Raw genomic sequence first — 18,667 nt, forward strand, 5'->3', positions numbered from 1 at the left:
GAGCCATTCTATTCCTTAGATCAATAACCAACAGTTTTCTCTTGCCAAGAGATCAAATCAAGGTAAAATAAAAGTGTGCGTAGGGTAAAAACATACTTATCCATGATGGGATCCTCTTCCTCATCACTTGTATATTCTGATGTGGGTGGTGAAGGAATGTCAGGGCTATGGGGTCTATCTTTCCAGTTGTCACATCTTCATCCTTCACTATCCGAGAGCTCTACAAAGCTAACCATGTTTCTTTCCTAAGGGTTTTCTACAACTTAACAAACTGTGTAGGGGTGAGCATCACTAATACCACTGATCACACACTCAATTAGTCTAAAACATTTTCATGCATTTCAAGGTAGTTTAAATAAGAAGATAATGTTTTAACAAACATGTTTTGCCAAGCTGGCCAAAATTGCAAGTATATCATTCACAAGGTATCCAATCGACATTAACATGTTCAAACCAAAGTATAACATGTGGAACTTATAATAAGATTTGCAGATTAACTTTGCTTAGGATTATTAGAACATAAAATGATATAAATCAATCAAGAAGACCATTTCTCAGTCTTGGATTACTTTGCATAATCCAATCACAAGTATCACAATCAACCATGCATCAATTCATGAAATGCAAACGCATGTTTAAAAGATAAAGTACAATGCAATGCGTACCTTTTCTCTATTTCAAAGCAAACCTGTCAAGATTAAAAATAGGGACCCTTATTCCCTAATTTGTAATTGTTATTACCCCTATCCCCATTTCCTACTAATAATCAAATAGGTCTAGATAGTGAGATGTCCTTCATTGAAAGTAGATAACCCTATCTCTTTTCATCTAGCATATTCTTAAAACACATTACCAATTCCAGATAAAACCTGTATGCATACTTTTAGGGGATTGAACCCAAGGATAGAGTAAGAACTGTACCCCTTCATCTCTAATTAGGAAATCTAAACACAAAACATATAGTACACAATTTTAATTCAATAACCATGAATGTTCAAATGTAATGCAATGGCACCCCCTATGAAGGGAAGATCTGCCCTTAATGAACCATAATATAATAATTATGCGTGCACAGATGTAATGGCAGTTTTATAAATGCATTATAACTTCATTGCATAAGTTAGTTTTAACATGCTTCAGCAAATTGGTTTAATGAAATAAAAGCAATGGATCATCAAACTAAAGTCAACCTTGATCCAAAACCAAAAGGATTACCTAGTCACCAACTTATGCAAAATAACTTTTGGATTTTAGCTTTACTAGTTTCACAAGCCTAAAATCAAACATAATTAACAAGTGATGGAATTAGTTCAAGTTTCCCTAGAGTTATTCCCAATTATGCTGCTCCTACTGTTTTCATTTTAAGTGTGAGTCCATTTCAGTTTCATCTTAAGCCTAAGTTAGTGAGTTTCATTCCTTAAAGCAAGTTGAAGCCACTAGTATAACCTCTCATAATGATTGACTTAAAACACTAAGCCTGTTGTCCAAACTAACAAATCATACAAACCAAGGCAATTGAGACTAACTTTCAATAAACAATTGATTTTCCCAAGCATGGTAAAGCAAGTTGAAGTCATCAACATGCTTTCACATATTTGATTTTTCTTAAACAAAGTAGGCGGCTCTTACTAAGTGTTTACAGAAAATCTACCTAGGGATAGAGTTATGCAATTTCTTATAGGTACTTATCATGGCATATTACTGCAAGGAAAACATGAAACAAAACAAATTATCCATACTCAATTTGATAGCATGTCTTCAGCATCAAAACCAAACACATGTGTAAATATAAATACATATAGGTATAAGGAAAAAGCATGGGGTTTTAAGTGGACTAGCTCCCCTACCTCAAATGTAGTCCTTATCCTTGCTGCTGGCCCAACAAGTTGTTTCCCTAGTTTAAACACAGCCAAATCAGAAATGGCTTCTTCTAAACATAAATTAGGGTTTCCTAGGTTTGAATGGCTTAATGAACAAGCTAAGTTGCAAATCCAAGATTTTAAAATCAAACAATAAAAGTTTGACCCTTCACAATTTCTAAATCATGTATTGAAGCATAAATGAAGGTTTAAAAGTATAACAAAAACCATACCAGAAGATTGGGTATGCTGCAGATGGGTTTTAATTCAAAATCGTTGGAAAACTTGATCCAATAGCAATTGGACTCCCTCATGTTCCCAGAATAGTCACATGGGTGATTTTTGACTTGTGCAAACTGAAAGTTTAGGCCATAAAGCATTAAAACAAAATATGATAATTTTGTGCACAATTAGTTCCTTAAAAAGTCTAAAAGAGCAACACCTGCTTTGTGATTTTTATAAAATTCTAAAAACATAATTTGAACAAGATTTTTTCACAAGACGTTAGAAGACACTCAGATTCGTGCATAAAAATTTTCAAAGCATTTGGAGTTGTGCAAGTAGGGTTTCAAAGAGCCAAAGTTCACACCAAAAAACTGAAATTCTGCATAATCACTGTTCATTTGGCCAAAATCTCATTTTTGTGTATACTGAACCAAATTGAGTGAGGCAAATTGAAAAAAGGTTTGAAATCAAATTTAAAAGCTACTGTAACAATTTCAAATCAAAATTTCAAGTGTATCAAAATTTGTGCATAAAAACCTAAGACTTGTATATTTGAAAACATGCTCAAAGTGCAGTAACTTGTAAAATCCATTCCAAATCCATAGCAAGTTGGATCTGAGTGGTTCTTATTTCTAAATAAAGATTAAGGTTTCTAGTTTATTACAGTAAAACAGTTTTATTAAATTCCAAAATAATTAATGCAGGCATCGAAAACATGGTAATGGGGTCAGTAAGTTGAAAATCAGCCAAACAAGGTTTTAAAAACATAAAAGCCTATTGATTTTCGAAATGCAACTTATCTAAGCCATTCTAACATCTTTCTAATGATATTAAAAGACTTGGAAGATTGGTTTGTAGGTTTTCTTACCAGGGTTCCTTTCGAAGGCAGTGTAGGCTGCACTCCTTATTCTTCTTTATTGAGCTTAATTGGTTGTTCTTGGATTCCTTCAAGTTCTTCCCTTTCTCTGTCTCTCTTTCTCTTTCTCTTTATTTTTCTTTTTCTCTCGTTGAAACTGAATTGATGGTGGGAATGGTTTGTCTGAAAAAGTGTTTGGTTTTATAAAGTGAAAATTATGACTGTTGGAGGGAAAACAAAGAGTCACAACCCTTAAGTTTTCCTTCTTTGCATGGGAAAGGGTTTCTAGGCTAGCTGTCATAGTTTGTTTCATCCAAGAGGCTTTTAATTGGCTGGCCAATCCCATTGGGGCCTGGTTTAGTGAATGATTAGCCTAATGGACTAGACTTACAGCCCATTAACCAATCTAAGTCTATTGCTTTCTTTCCTTGCTTAATCCACTTAAATAAAAACCATCATTTAATCCATTTTCTTCCTCTAACCTAAAACTACACTCTATCCTTTAGCCTAAGTCATGATCATCATCTCATGCAAAAGTCATCTTTTTTTATCTCTTGCTCAAGTAATTAACCTAGGGTTCTAGCCCTAGTGGTCAAAGTAAATTTCTCAACTCTTTGGTCTTTCTAATGTTGCTTCCACCTCTAGTCATGCAAATGTCAAGGTTGTATTGCCATACAACCATTTCATGCATGTGATCCGAAATGATCACTCAAGTATAGTCAACAACTTGTTTGAATAATTAAGTAATAAAATAAGTGTGGTAGGCATTATTTAAGCATGTCATAAACATACAAGTTAATGATATGCTTTTGCATCCGAGATCACTAAGTGAGTGGACAAAGTTGTGTAAATAATCCACTACTTGTGAATACATAAGCATTTAAATCAATGTGTTGTGCATAAGTGACCATGTTCTTAGTTTTAAAAACACGAAGCAAGTGGCATGTTTTAAAAGAGTGCACAATTTCAAGTAAAGTAGATAATTTGATTCCTTAAAGTTAATCATGTGGAATAAATCCACATTTGTGTTCAAAACATAGCAATTAATACTAAATCAATTGATAAACTTAGTAACACCCTCTAACCAAAATTAAGAAACTTTGGGGTGTTACAGAGAGATTCCATGTTGCACACTTACACGCTTCCATATGTGTGTCAATGCACCTAACGTACACATGTAATTCATGCTTGATAACGTTGGTCCATTTTGTGCTGTCAAAGTATACTGAACACACACACAAGACATCGGTGGTGTCTCAAGTCTAAGGACTAATCAGTATCTATCATAACCAAAGAATTCCTATTTGACATGCCTTAAAGCTGCATTTAGGATTCTTTGTTCGGTCAGTTCTGTGGACGTGTCTCCAAGCACGCAACCACATATATACCTGCTCCAGTGTCTCTACACTATGGCATGAAACTCACCAATCCAAAGTAAGCAAACGTACGTGCTAGTCTTGATTTATTGGAATGTTAATGTCGAGTTAATATTCCCTTCATCGACTAGGAACGTTTAGGAATCTAAGTATCTGATAACATGAATCTCAATGGTCTCACAGCTCATCATGTTTCTTCTCTTAGATTTTCACGGATGCATTCATTTACTTACACGATGATCCTAGAGTTCCAGTGAATAATGCTTATGCCCTATATATTAATGTGTAATACAGATTAATTGAAATAGCCCCTGAGTCACTAACTTCAACCAAACACGTTTGGTTAACTAATTGCCATTGGTTTTAGGGCATATTTCCAACACTCCCTCCCTCTCTTCCTCTCTCACTCTTCACTCATCAGAGTCTCACACAATTAATCACCAACACCAACACACACATCCAATATTCTAATTACATAATTAATTACAATACTTTAAAAATGAGAGAGAGAGAGAGAGAGGATCCAAAGAGAGTGGTGTTGTACTTTGGATACTAACTCAGCCACTAAAAACATTTATTCATTGAAAAACTAAAAAACAAAAATAAAAAATTGATAGAATTTCGCATGGTGTAAATATGGGAGAAGGTAAGGGCAAATTAGGATATTCATGCAACTTAAATGGCTGACATTGGGCCCATTGAGCATTATGGAAGAGAATATTAAATCTATTGACCATTATGGTAAAAAAAAAAAAGTGCACATTAACTATTTTAGTATTTAAAATTGTTTGACTGATTTTAATATAATTTTTTATAATTGATATTGGGTCTTGTTTGTTGTAAATAATTGAGATACAGAATAGAACCACATATAAATTAATGAGATATGTCACATTAATTGGATAAAGAAAGTTAGGATATATAATAGTTTTTTTTTTTTCTTAATAAAACATTAAAATAATTTGTGGCATCTCTAGTATTAACAATCAGCAACTCAACCAAATGTCATAAAGATTCACCCTCTAATCTATATAAACAGATTAATTAATGTAAATAGAATGATCATACCATGATCATGATGGTCCCACAACCCAAAACCAGCAAAGTGAAAATGTCAGGAACCGTCCTATAGCCAGCAACATATGTTACCAAGTCAATTAAATTGTAAAGCTAGGATTGACAAAACAGAGGATATGATGATATAATAAAGAAGTAAAGATTGGCTGAGATAACACCCACAAGATAATATTACAGAAATTAATAAACATCGAATACACGATATTATTATTAACAATGACATACATGGCATGCTAAAGTAAAACCAGATAACACCCATTAATTGACAAGGACACAAATAAACACTCAAACAAGCATTAATTCTCTAGAGGCAGTAGTACGACTCTACTGCACTCTGAGATAACATTGTTGACAGAGTACTAATTAGTAGTGATTTATCAAATAACACAAAATAAGCAAATGAAAACACAATGCATAAATTAATAGTTAATTAATATTGATGAAGACATTGGCTTAGATTTAGAAGAGATGGTGGTGCTTCTTTCCATGAACCTCTTCCTCTTGTTCATTGGTCTCTTTCTTGTCATGATGCTCGTGGAAGGCAAACCCACCAGAACCAAGTGCAGCTACTGCACCAAGTTCCTCTTCTATCTTGTGCCTGTGGGCATGCTCTGGGTCTTTCTTTGACTCGTGCTTCTCACGCTGCACACGTACGTACACCAATATATCATAACCACATACAGATTAAGAGGGAATTATGGGTCAAAATTTCTAAATTTATGTTACTTATTTTGAGAATCACGATTGAATCTAATACCACACATCAAAATAAGAGTGCCTTAATCTGATAATTAAATGATCCAATTGAAATGTAGGGGGCGTGGATCCGCATCATCTCATTTTTGACATAAGTTTTGACACAATATTTAATTAGGGCTCACTCCATATATTATTTAAACGATCCGAATCGTCTATTTTTTAGATCTTTATTAAAAGATCATCTTTGCAAAAAAATTAAATAAATCGAAAACCATTTACTTACAAAAATTAAACGGTCATAATTATTTTGGTCGTCTATTTGTTTAATCATAGTTAAATAACTTAATAGTTTCTGATTTACCAAACTTTTTTACAAGAATATCCTTTAATAGAAACTTAAAAAAATAAACGGTTTAGATAATTAAAAGATCATATATATAATAGGCTCCATTTTAATATTGGTCAAAACTTGTGTTAAAAATGAAATGTCACGGATCCTTCCCCGGCCAAAAATGTAATAGCATGCCAAATCGTTTGACAAGAAATTAATTAAACATTTTATTTTCCAACAAAGTTGATCGAAGCCAAGTAAAAAAAGGTTAATTATAGAATCGACTAGGTTTGATCCAAGAAAATTTTGAAGTTATAGAAAACATAAAGCCCCGAAGATTAGTGAAAAAAAGGTGATGGGCTACAATAAAGATATATTTGAATAATAAATCTGAATTACCAAGGCATAAACACCAGCAGCAGCAGCACCCAACTCGCCGAGCTGCTCGAGATGCTTGTGATGCTTCTCCTCCTTATTGTAATCGATGTCAGAGTCGCCATACGCGGCAGTGGCTCCGCTGTGGTGACCACCGCGGCGGCCACCGTGACCCTCTTCAGAGTAGTCAGAGGTGTCGCTGTAGCCACCAGTGCGGCCACCGGCAGAGTAACCAGTGGTGTCATTGTCCCCGTAGCCACCAACGCCACCACCGGGACGTCCTCCGGCAGAGTAACCGGTGGTGTCGCTGTCGCCATAGCCACCAGTGCAGCCACCGGGACGTCCACCGGCAGAGTAACCAGTGGTGTCATTGTCCCCGTAGCCACCACCGGGACGTCCACCGGCAGAGTAACCGGTGGTGTCGCTGTCGCCAAAGCCACCAACGCGGCGGCCACCGTGAGCATCTTCTGAGTAATCAGAGGTGCCGTTGTAGCCTCCAACGCGGCCACCGGGACGTCCTCCTCCAGAAGAGTAGGAATCAGTCTGGTCAGAGTAGAGTGAGGATTCAGAGGGACGTCTCTGATCTAATTCGTCCTTGTGGTGGTGGAAGAGGCCACGTTGGTGTTGCTCCTCAGACATTGTGGTGGGGAGGGTATATTGGGAATTTTAGGAGAAAATATTGCAAGAATGAAGGAAAATTATGAAGGAAGAGGTTGCAACTAAGTAACTGGGTTTGTGAATGTGTGGTGCATGATGCATTGGTGGTGGGTATTTATAACTGTTTGTGCCCGAACGTAACGAATTAAATATTTTATCTAAACTGGGACACTCTTGCTCTTGCACCACATGCATGCCTAGCTACCTATACAACTCTTGGTGGACGGTCACGATTAATTCCTTGGCTCTCTCTCTCTCTCTCTCTCTCTCTCTCTATATGTAAATGATTGATGATAGCTTGAACATCCTACTCAAAAACCTTAGCTTCAACACCTGCAGACAAACAAATATAGCCCGCAAAAATTTGCCAAAATCTCAACTTATTGGGATGAAGAGATACCAAAAATAGGATGCGCAGTCACCCCACAATTAACCTCCCAGTGACTGTCCTGAAGAATAGTTCCAACACCTCCAGCCCTGGTCGCAGGCACAAAAGGATCATATATATCCAAACTAACTTTTAAAATGACATTCAATTAATAATCAGAATTCCTATCGATTGATAGGCAAAGAAAACCCTAGATCAAGAGAGGGACTCAATAACGTACCAAAACTAAACTAGATTTTATTGTGAAACCCTAATCAAACTCTTGGTCAAGAGAGGGACTCAATAACGTACCAAAACTAAACTAGAGTTTATTGTGAAACCCTAATCAAACTCTTGGTCAAGAGAGGGACTCGACAAAATTAAACTGAAAATCAAACTCTTGGTCAAGAACAATTAAACTGAAAATCAAACTAATTACTAATGGAGTGAGACTATGAACTGAGGAGGAAGATCTTAAAAGTTTCTATAACAAACTACACTTGCAGTCACCTACCAAAGCCCACCTCTCAACCTCCATTAGTCCTGTTTAATCATGTATAGATATATGCTCCAAAGATCCCAAAACAATTAACTAGGTCACTATAAGGATGATGTGTTGTTGGCAACTCATTCAGAATTACTGCTCTAGAAAGAATGATTGTGGTTAATTTGTAAGTAGATTCTAATATTTAATGGAGGTTTATTGTGATATTATGGAAACAGATGATAAGGTGATTACACAATTTTAGCACCCATTACTGATTTATTGTTCGTTGTCATTTGACAAAAAAACAAAACGGCCATTACAGTAAGTTGGGTGGGGCAGTATATAATTATATATGTAGCACAATAAATAAATTATTTTGGGGAAAAAAAGAAGTGAAGAGCCAAATCTCATCCCATGTGTCTTCTATTATAATTGTTTTTTTCATTTCAGCAGATCAAAGCCACAGTTGAGCTCAACAAACTTGAATTGTGGGGTTTGAGATGCTTATATATATATAAGGATTGAGATGAGTATACTATTGGGGAACCTAAAATTTTTTAAAAGACTAAAATGAAAATAAGGGTAATTGCATTTAAATCTATTAAATAAAAAATAAAAAAAAGTATAAGAGTGCAAATAGCATCTCTTTAGAAAAAAAAAAAAAAAAAAAAAAAAAAATTTGAGATGACGATGGTATGACCTCTATATAGAGATTTTTTTCACTCTTTCTACAGTGACAAAAGGAATACTTAATAAAAGAAAATGTTATTTGCACTCTAAAAGAAACTTCATGGCTTCTCATGTATCAGTGCATGAAAGTGTGCCATAGCTTTAGGCCTCATTTGGTTTGCAGTTCATAAATTTTCTTTGAGAAAGTTTTCTTTTTTTCATCTATTAACACTATAGATGAAAACTAAATAGCAGACTTCTGGTAGAAATTTCTTATGAGTATTTTGATTCATTTCTATAACTCCAAAAAAGTGATATATGATCTACGAGCTAAAATGCATGCAATCCAAGTGAAATTTTTTAATGAAAGTTTGATTTTGTTTTTATTTGCCACAAAAAAAAAAAAAGAATTTGGGTACTAAATTGGGATATTTTAGAGGTCAGACACTAAATTAATATTTAGAGACTAAAAATTAAAAATAAAAATAATGAGGAAACCCGGGGTTGAAATACAACTAAGGAGTTAAATTTCGTTTTTGGGGGGTATGGAAATTTTAACACGAGTTCGTCACTTTTTCGTCAATATTTCGTCGAAATTATCGAAATTTCGCTCACAGACGACTTCTCTTTGCTGGCATGTGACCGGACCACCGTTCCTTCCAGATCTGGGCGGCCAAGAAAGGGAGGGAGAAGAGAAGGAGGATGAGATCGGGGAAGAGAAGGAGGATGAGATCGGGGAAGAGATTGGGGGGAGGGAAAGGGAGGAGAGAGAAGAGAGCAACTGGCAGAGAGAAATGAGAGGGAAGAACTTCTTGGCAAGAACATGAAATTTCTAATCTGTGTTGGATATTTGGATTCGACTGGCTGCGGAGAGAGATGAATGAAAGGGAAGAAGAAAGTGAAGTGGAAGCCAGGAAGGAAAGGAAAAAAAGAGAAAAGGAAAGAAAAGAAAAAAAAAAAAAAAGGAAAAGAAGAAAGTCATGACCAAGGAATAAAATTTCGGGTTTCGAGGAAATTTCGATGGAAATTTCGACGGAAATTTCAAAAATTTTTAAATTTCGACAAAAATTAGACAGAAACGACGGAAATTGCTATTAAAATACGGAAATTTTGAATGAAACTTTACGATATGTTTATTTAACATATTATCTACTACATTGATAAAAAACATTGAAAAAACCAAATTATATAATAAGTTTCATGTGATATGTGATGAATATAATGTGCGCTGTAGCCAATACTGTTAAAAAAATACTTAACTAATTAATAATTACATAATCAAATTACACGAATAAATCACCAATGTAGCAACGGGAAGTAGCAAGCTTACTCAAAGGGACTTGAAATGGTCTTCGATAGTTAAATTGAGTCGAATTGGGTTAAAATAGAACCAACCCGATGATAGCAGCGGCGACAGTGGTTTACCTAAAATTTCAATTTCACAAATTTTCGATCTCGAAATTGAAAAACCAAACATTAAGGGAATGAAACTTCATGATGAGAGGATAATTTTTTTTTTTTTTTCATAATTTATGTTTACAACTAAAGGAAACGCCAAAATCGCCAAATCAAACCCCAAATAAAATTCCAAACCTTTTTTTTTCTTTCCAATTGCCTAAAGACTTCAAATCTCAATCGACCCTAAAATTTTTTTTTTTTTCTTCTTGTCTTTTCTCTTCTTTTTTTTTTTCTTTCCTTTCTTTTCTCTTCTTTTTTTTTTTCTTTTCTTTTCCTCTTCTTCCCCCGTGTCTTCCAGTGGCCTTCGTCTTCTTCAAGCAAGTGGTCTTCCTTTTTTTTTTCTCCAGTTTTTCTTTTCTTCTCCAATCTCCCTTCACTTCCAGTGTTTCTCCTCCCTCCTAATCTCTCTCTTCCCTCTCCCTCCCCCGATCTCCTTCTCTTCCTCCTCTCCCTTCCCGGATCTCTTCTCTTCTTCGACGACGGCGCGCCTCTGCAGCTCCCTCTCCGATCTCTTCTCTCCCTCCGGCGAGTCGGCGATGGTGCTCTACCTCCCCTCTCCCTCCGGTCTCTGCCTCCCCTCTCTCTCTTCGGTCTCTACATCGAAAATTTGGCCGAAATTTTTCGAAATTGATTTGGTATGATGTTAAAATTTTCATACCCCCAAAAAAACGAACTTTTACTCCTTGGTCATGACATTACATGACTCACGGGAAGCAGTGGAAGTGTGGAACACGGGAAGGAAAGAAAAAAAAGAGAAAAGGAAAGAAAAGAAAAAAAAAGAGAAAAGGAAAGAAAAGAAAAAAAAAAAGAAAAAAAAAAGTGAAAAAAAAAAGAAGAAAAAAAAAAGGAGGGTTTGAGGTCTTTGGGCAATTGGAAAGAAAAAAAAAGTTTGGGGTTTCGTTTGATTCTTTTGGAATTTCGTTTAGTTATCTTCAAACCTTAAATCATAATACATTTCTATATAAAAAATAATTAAAAATACTTTAAAGGGCATAAATCTTAATATCCTAAAGAATTTAGAGTATATAAGGTTTAATGTAATATCGGAGCATATAAAGTATAGAGTTTGGTGTATAGATTATAGAGTATAATAAATATACTAATTTTATTAATTTTATTTAACAATATTTGCCTCCAGCGCGCATTATATTCATCACATATCACATGAAACCTACCATATAATTTGGTTTCTTCAATGTTTTTTATCCATGTAGTAGATAATATGTTAAATAAACATATGGTAAAATTTCGTTCAAAATTTTTCGTATTTTAATAGCAATTTTCGTCTAATTTTTATCAAAATTTAAAAATTTTTGAAATCTGAAATTTTATTCCTTAAATACAACAACCCTTTAATTAAGATGGTTACAAATTTCTACCTTTAAAAAAAAATTGAATTGGGTACATATGAGTGGGTGACCTGATTAGATATGTGGACAAATGGGTCCCCCGTGCATAAAGTGTTCCCAGCTAATCCAATTGAATTAAAAGCTCGTTGAAAATCTGTGTGGCTAAGTGACATTGGATAAGGACAACCATGAATACAAGCAAGTTTTTAGGAAAAGAGAGATCAAGCCAATAATGTTGAAGAAATTATTTTGTATAATTTATATATTTTATTCCTTGAATACAACAACACTTTATTAAGATGGTTACAAATTTCTACCTTAAAAAAAAAAATAAAAAAAAAATAAAAAAAATTTGAATTGGGTACATATGAGTGGGTGACCTGATTAGATATGTGGATAAATGGGTCCCCCTTGCATAAAGTGTTCCCACAGTAGCCAATTGAATTAAAAGCTCGTTGAAAATTTGTGTGGCTAAGTGACATTGGATAAGGACAACCATGAATACAAGCTAGTTTTCAGGAAAAGGGAGATCAAGCCAATAATGTTGAAAAAATTATTTTGTATAATTTATATATTGTTATATGATATAATTAATTTATGTGTTATAATATAAGTGAATGTTATTAATATTATATTATATAAATATAAATATATTATCATATTAATATAAATATATTATCAAATAATATTCTTACACTTTGAATTAATTACATTACATAAGGATATATGGGTTATGCCAATAATTTTTCATAAAGGTGGGGTTGGGGGGCCAAATCTTTCCTTTTTTTTTTTCTTTACAACGATCTCATATTTATTGTGATCGGTAATGGCAGTGGGGCTCATTTGAATGGCAGTTGGTGCTTGGGATTTTGTCGGCATGAGTATATTCATCCCAATATGCTCATTCCTACAGTTGAACTTAGGCACAAACATGCCACCCAAGATTTTTATTAGAAAATAGCTAGAGAAAGTTTCAAAATCACAACTGAACAGGTATGTCTCATTGTCTCTCACTCTCACTCTAAGTCTCAATGTCTCATCTCTCATTCTCTCGTCTCTCATACTTCACCCTCTCATCTCTGTCTCTCATCTGTCACTAGGGTTTCGAATTTCAAACTAGGGTTTCGAATTCTAATTTGGGGATTTTTGTGTAATTTCAGCTCTCAGTCATCTCTCTCACTCTCTCGCCTCTCGCCTCTCATCTCTGTCGAAGACTCAAAGGTTGCAGGGTCACAGGCTCGCAGGCTCGCAGCTTCTAATCTGAACACGTATGTTTGTCATCTCTCTCACTATGAAGTCTCGTCTCTCATCTCTGTCTCTCACTCTAAAACAGTGAAACTAGGGTTTCGAATTCAAAGAATCAAATTTGGGGATTTTTGTGTAATTGTTGCAAGTTTCGAAATTCAATCAATTAGGGATTTTTGTGTAATTGCTAAAAGAAAGTGACTTAGGAACTGAATTGATTTGTTTTAAGGAACTGAATTGATTTGTTTATATGTTGTGCACCTTTCAGATTTGTTTATATGTTGTACTTGTGCATCTCTCAGATTTGTTTATATATTGTGCATCATTCAGATTTGTTTATATATTGTGCATTTGTGCATCATTTAGATTTGTTCATTGCCTTCTCTTATTTACTGCATTTAGGGTTTAGGAGGGATGGACCCCTAACATCAGAAGCAAGACGAGTGAATAATAGCCCATTAGGCCCAGAACCGTGGTGGAGAACCGCACCTCACCGCACCTTGAATGGTCTGGTTTGGTTTGGTTTTTTTATTTCTTTCACGGTTTTAAGCACCGAACCGCACCGTGTAGAATGTCTGGCGCGGCGCACGGTTCCGGGTTGAAAGTGAGTCAAACCGCACCGCGAGTGTGAGGACTGGGGGTGGCCTTTACCTAACCAAGTGATAATAATAATAATAATAATAATAAATTAATCAAAGCAGAAAGTTTGTGAGACCAAACCCACTTGCTAGAGTTTAGTTTCACAGTCTCTTTTAGTGTATATATTTACAACTTCAATCCCTTTGCTTCAAGCCAGAAAATATTTTGGGTACATCTCTCTATCTATCATCGTAAGCATGATACCAATTTGCAACCATGTGAACATTATTTTTGTGGTTTTCAATTTTTTTAATATGATAAATCTCATGCTTGGCTTGCGTACTATTACATTGTTTTTACCATTTTATGTTATGATTTGTCGACACCATATATATCACTGATACACTCGTAGCTCTATATAGAAAATGGAATATTGGAATTTGTTAGCTGAAAACGAATGGAATTTGTATCCGTTTATTTAATACTACAAATTTATTCTCGCTACGTTTTTTGGAGTTATGGTTTTTAATTTTCAGATTTAATAGGAGGAGGTTACATGGGGTTTGGGTTGCCTATAAAATTGGTCACCCTACTTCACAATTGATATACTAGTATAATTCTTTCTCTACCTCTCTTATATCTTTCAGCTTTGTTATTTTTCACCTTGGAGACTAAAAATATTGTTTTACTTGATAAATATTTATTGGATTCCAGTGATTGCCTGCCTTGGCTTGAAGTTAAAGTGTACCTGAAAGTTTGAATTCTAAAACTAGCTTCATTCTCTAGGAAGATTTTCAGAATTCTTGTGCACCAGAGAAGCAATGGAAGACACTACAAAGCAAGTGATTACGAATAACCCGAACCCAACTGTGTTGCAGAGCAAGGAGTTATATGAGGTATTGTCCATAGCTAGTCTGCTTAATTGGAATATATTTGTCTATATGCACAAATTTACATTTAAACTGGTCTTCCCATTGATGTGACAGTATATATTGAACACTAGTGTGTACCCAAGAGAATCAAATCTTCTAAAGGAACTGAAGATTGCTTCTACAAACCACCCTATGTAAGTCTCCAAATTTCTAACTACTATGCCAAAATGATGGTGCAGTCAGATTACAGAAGTTAAAGTTTGCATGTGACGAGAGAGATTGACACACAAAGTGTGTACACTGCGATGACAACCGAACTAAATTGTGGTCTATCCATTTTATTGTGTAGGGCTTTCATGGGTGCAGCACCTGATGCAGGCCAGTTAATGGCCATGATCTTGAAACTAGTGAATCCCAGAAAAGCAATTGAAATTGGAGTTTTTACTGGATACTCTCTTCTCCTCACAGCTCTTACGACTTCTGATGATAGCAAGGTTGGTAACTTGGTGTGTGTATATACGAGACAGTCTAGCAAGATAAGATACTTTTCCAAATTCACAGTCTAACAACATAAAATCTTATGTTATAATATATATTATATACATATCAAGTAATATAGATGTCTACCTACCAACAAAGTTATGCTTTATAATGCATATATCAATGCAGATTACAGCCATAGACATTGATCGAAAAGCATACGAAATAGGGTTGCCAGTTATCAAAAAAGCTGGTGTGGAACACAAGATCAACTTCATTGAGTCCCCAGCTCTGCCTATCCTTGATAAACTCTTACAAGAGGTAAGGAGAGAAGAGTGGTACTTTGTATTTGGATTCGTTTCTTAAATTCCAAGTATTTGAAAATTGTTGCTGCTTCAATCTTCATGCATGTTTTGCTGCAGCCAGAGCAGGAAGGGAGTTTTGACTTTGCTTTTGTTGATGCGGACAAGAACAACTATTGGAATTACCATGAAAGGCTAATGAAGCTGATTAAGGTTGGTGGGATAGTTATCTATGATAACACACTCTGGGGAGGAACAGTTGCTTTGCCCGAAGAGGCTGTTCCAGAGGCCAGAAGGGAATGGAGGCAGTGTGCAATTGAGTTTAATAAATTGGTTTCCACTGACACTCGCGTCGAGATATCCCAAGTTCCAGTGGGTGATGGGATCACAATCTGCAGGAGAATTCACTGAATAAAAAAGTGAAGCACATTATTATATTTCCAAAAAAAGATTATAGAAAAAATAATCTTGTACCTCAAACTTCTTGTAACAGTCTTATGTACCTCGGTTGAGATGAATAAAAACCATTCAGTTCAAAAAATTACAATTTCAAATCCTTTTCTCCCATTAAGTTGTGCAAGCTTGATAACAGAAATTTGACTGGTTGGTGTTTGGTTCAACTGTCAAATCAAGATAAGCAGTTGCAGATTAAGAATGGCAGCTTCTTTGAGTTATATTTTATTCAACCAAGCACTCATTCATGGCAATTAAAATAATATGAAAATTATTAAATTAAAAAATAAGCAAGGGTTAGAAAGGTAGTTAATGAACTGTGAGACAGAAGGAAAGCAGGAAGTGGTATACTTGTTATGCCACCTAACTAAACTATGTCCTAACCATTTTATATATTGTGAAGTGCTTTCTTTGGTACTGCACCAGATGCAGGTCAGTTATTGGCCATGCTCTTGAAAATTGTGAATGCCAAAAAGACAATTGAGGTTGGAGTTTTTACTGGATACTCTCTTCTCCTCACTGCTCTCACTATTCCTGATGATGGCAGGGTTTGTTTTTCTTCATTCATCAGCTGTCTGTGTCTAATAATCTCATTAACAAACTAGAAATGGTTGTTGATACAATAATGCAGATTTTGGCTGTGGATAGTGATCGAAAAACATATGAGGTAGGCCTGCCAATTATCAAAAAAGCCGGAGTAGAACACAAAATCGACTACATTGAATCTCCAGCTCTGCCTATTCTTGATAACCTCGTGGGAGATGTAAGCATTAATAGTCCATATTACTGCTACTCTTCATGCACCATTTCAAACAACATCCTAAAACAATTTCTTTGAAGCCTATTTTCTTAGTAAATTGTTGTGTTAATATGGGGTTCTGTGGCAGCCAAAGAATGAGGGGGATTTCGACTTTGCCTTTGTTGATGCTGATAAACAAAATTATTGGAACTATCATGAGAGGCTGATGAAACTGATAAAGATAGGTGGGCTTGTTGTATATGATAACACACTCTGGGGAGGAGCAGTGGCTTTGCCTGAAGAGGCTGTTCCAGAGATCAAAAAGTATGGGAGGCAGAGTACAATTGAGTTTACCAAATCAGTGGCAGCTGACCCTCGAGTCGAAATTTCTCATGCTTCTGTAGGGGATGGGATCATCATCTGCAGGCACATTTGCTAAGTTTCTTCTGCTGGGGTCTATCAGGTTCCAGTAACATGCAAGACCTTGTACTTAATCGTTGAGTGAATAAATATTGCTTACTATTTTGGAGGTTTATAGCTTTAGTGGTAAAGCACTTACTCTACAACAATGGCGAGAATTTGAAATATTGCTTATTGTTTTGCTGAATCATTGTATGTCTCGTGTCATTTTCAAATGTATACTTGTTTTTGATTGAAACTCAATGTTGAATAAGTGAATTGATCTAGAACTCAGATGTAACAAGATGAGTTTAGTGCATTCAAATTGCATGATCTTAATGTCTCAACTACTCTCAATTTCCCAAGCCAAATCCAGATTGTTTTCTTTCATAGTTTCATATGATGGCCAAAATAGTGCAAAGGAGTATGGGACTGAAAATGTGGGTTTTTGGAGTATGCATCCAAGTCCATTTATATTTACAGCTTTGCTAGAGTTGGAAAAATTATTGAGTGTAACTAATACACCGACACGTGGTGTAACTAATTCAACGTGTAAGGGTATTACTCAGAATTTAAATTATGTATTTGTTTTTGGTGCATGTTATTTATTTGGAAAATTAGAGTTTTTTTTTTGGCCCCTGGTAAAATTAGAGTTTAATGCTTAAAATGTACTCTCTTTAGACTAAAACTTTATGATTTTTTTCCTTAAAAAAATCCCTTTGACCACTGACACGTCAGATAAAAAAAAAAAAAAAAAAAAAAAGCCACGTCAGACAATAAAAAAAATGCCAAAATTGTCTTTACAGGATAAGAAATCAGTTTTTCATGTGATATCATAATCTCCTTAATTAACGTGTAACATTATGTTATCCGACTTTGGTGGTATATACGTGTTTTCAGTTTGCCCCCTCCCCCTATTAATTTCTCAAAAATATGTGTGCAGTAGTTTCATTTTAACTGATGCTTAGTTTATGATTTTTCTCTGTTTTTGAACAAAAAAAATTTGCAATTCTTCTAATTTATGTGTCTGCTGTGAAATCACCATCTCTAACAACCATATTTGTTTGTTTGTAAGTATAACATAAAGATTCTACATTTATATTCTTGCTTCTGGGTCAACTGTAGTTGGTATATTGTTAGTACATTTCGGGCTCGGGCTTGAATTATAGGAGCCCAATAGGGCTTTCGGGCCAGGCCGGGCCGGGCTTAGGTTTTAATACACAAGCCCAAGGCCTGCCCATTGGGCTTTGGCTTGCGGGCTTGGAGGGCCGGGCTGGGCTAGGGCCTAACGGGCGGCCCAGAATGGGCCCAAATCCTATTTAGACACATATATATCTTCAAAAAAAAAATATGGGATTTTGGTTATGTTGTGATTTGAACATGAGACCTCACATAACAAGCTTCAACTCTCAGCCAACTGAGCTGACTAGTTTATTTGTTAAGTTTGTGAATCATAACATGTTTAATAGCTCTTTCGTTTGTTTACTTCAATAAATTATTAATATGTTTATTAAGTTATTATATAATACTATTATGTTAGTAATAGTGTAATACCATAAATAATAAACTTTTAAAATTATATACAACATTACAACTATAATAAAACATAAATGTACATATGTTTTCAACGATCCGAACCGTTCAAATTTTAGTTATTTACTCAAAGATAATTCGTGCAAAAAATAAGCTCAATCGGAGATGTAAAAGTAACATAACGGTGGTCAAATTAATGAGCGATCGTGGTTTTTCTAATGATAATCGAATGGGTAGATGAATTTCGATTTGGCCGATTTTTTGTAAGAATGATCTTTGA

General features: G+C 35.1%; 3 protein-coding genes across 12 annotated transcripts; 2 read left to right on the top strand and 1 right to left on the bottom strand.

The window, feature by feature from the left end:
* Nucleotides 1-5,573: 5,573 nt before the first annotated feature.
* LOC147277625 (uncharacterized) lies at nucleotides 5,574-7,544 on the bottom strand. The gene is made up of 2 exons (XM_086255061.1): nucleotides 6,823-7,544; nucleotides 5,574-6,035 (listed from the first exon to the last, which is right to left on the bottom strand). Exons 1-2 carry the CDS (start codon nucleotides 7,435-7,437, stop codon nucleotides 5,853-5,855), a joined length of 798 nt encoding a protein of 265 aa, XP_086111187.1. The 5' UTR covers nucleotides 7,438-7,544; the 3' UTR covers nucleotides 5,574-5,852.
* A 5,093-nt stretch (nucleotides 7,545-12,637) lies between these two features.
* On the top strand, nucleotides 12,638-15,817 carry LOC147277626 (putative caffeoyl-CoA O-methyltransferase At4g26220). 10 transcript variants are annotated; one of them, XM_086253649.1, is made up of 8 exons: nucleotides 12,638-12,778; nucleotides 12,946-13,053; nucleotides 13,433-13,537; nucleotides 14,324-14,505; nucleotides 14,596-14,675; nucleotides 14,831-14,975; nucleotides 15,151-15,282; nucleotides 15,384-15,817. In XM_086253649.1, the coding sequence occupies exons 4-8, from the start codon at nucleotides 14,431-14,433 to the stop codon at nucleotides 15,672-15,674; spliced, it is 723 nt and encodes a 240-aa protein (XP_086109775.1). In that variant the 5' UTR covers nucleotides 12,638-12,778; nucleotides 12,946-13,053; nucleotides 13,433-13,537; nucleotides 14,324-14,430; the 3' UTR covers nucleotides 15,675-15,817. The 10 variants fall into 10 exon arrangements, with proteins under 10 accessions (XP_086109775.1, XP_086109772.1, XP_086109776.1 ...); XM_086253646.1 differs by lacking the exon at nucleotides 13,433-13,537 and having other exon boundaries at nucleotides 12,946-13,057; XM_086253650.1 differs by lacking the exon at nucleotides 13,433-13,537 and having other exon boundaries at nucleotides 12,946-13,057; nucleotides 14,396-14,505.
* Nucleotides 15,818-16,028: 211 nt separating this feature from the next.
* On the top strand, nucleotides 16,029-17,025 carry LOC147277627 (putative caffeoyl-CoA O-methyltransferase At4g26220). The gene is made up of 4 exons (XM_086255677.1): nucleotides 16,029-16,069; nucleotides 16,120-16,264; nucleotides 16,348-16,479; nucleotides 16,604-17,025. The coding sequence occupies exons 1-4, from the start codon at nucleotides 16,029-16,031 to the stop codon at nucleotides 16,892-16,894; spliced, it is 609 nt and encodes a 202-aa protein (XP_086111803.1). The 3' UTR covers nucleotides 16,895-17,025.
* The last annotated feature ends 1,642 nt before the right edge of the window (nucleotides 17,026-18,667 follow it).

The sequence above is a fragment of the Dryas octopetala genome, chromosome 8, assembly GCF_963921425.1.
Source record: "Dryas octopetala chromosome 8, drDryOcto1.1, whole genome shotgun sequence".
NCBI lineage: Eukaryota > Viridiplantae > Streptophyta > Magnoliopsida > Rosales > Rosaceae > Dryas > Dryas octopetala.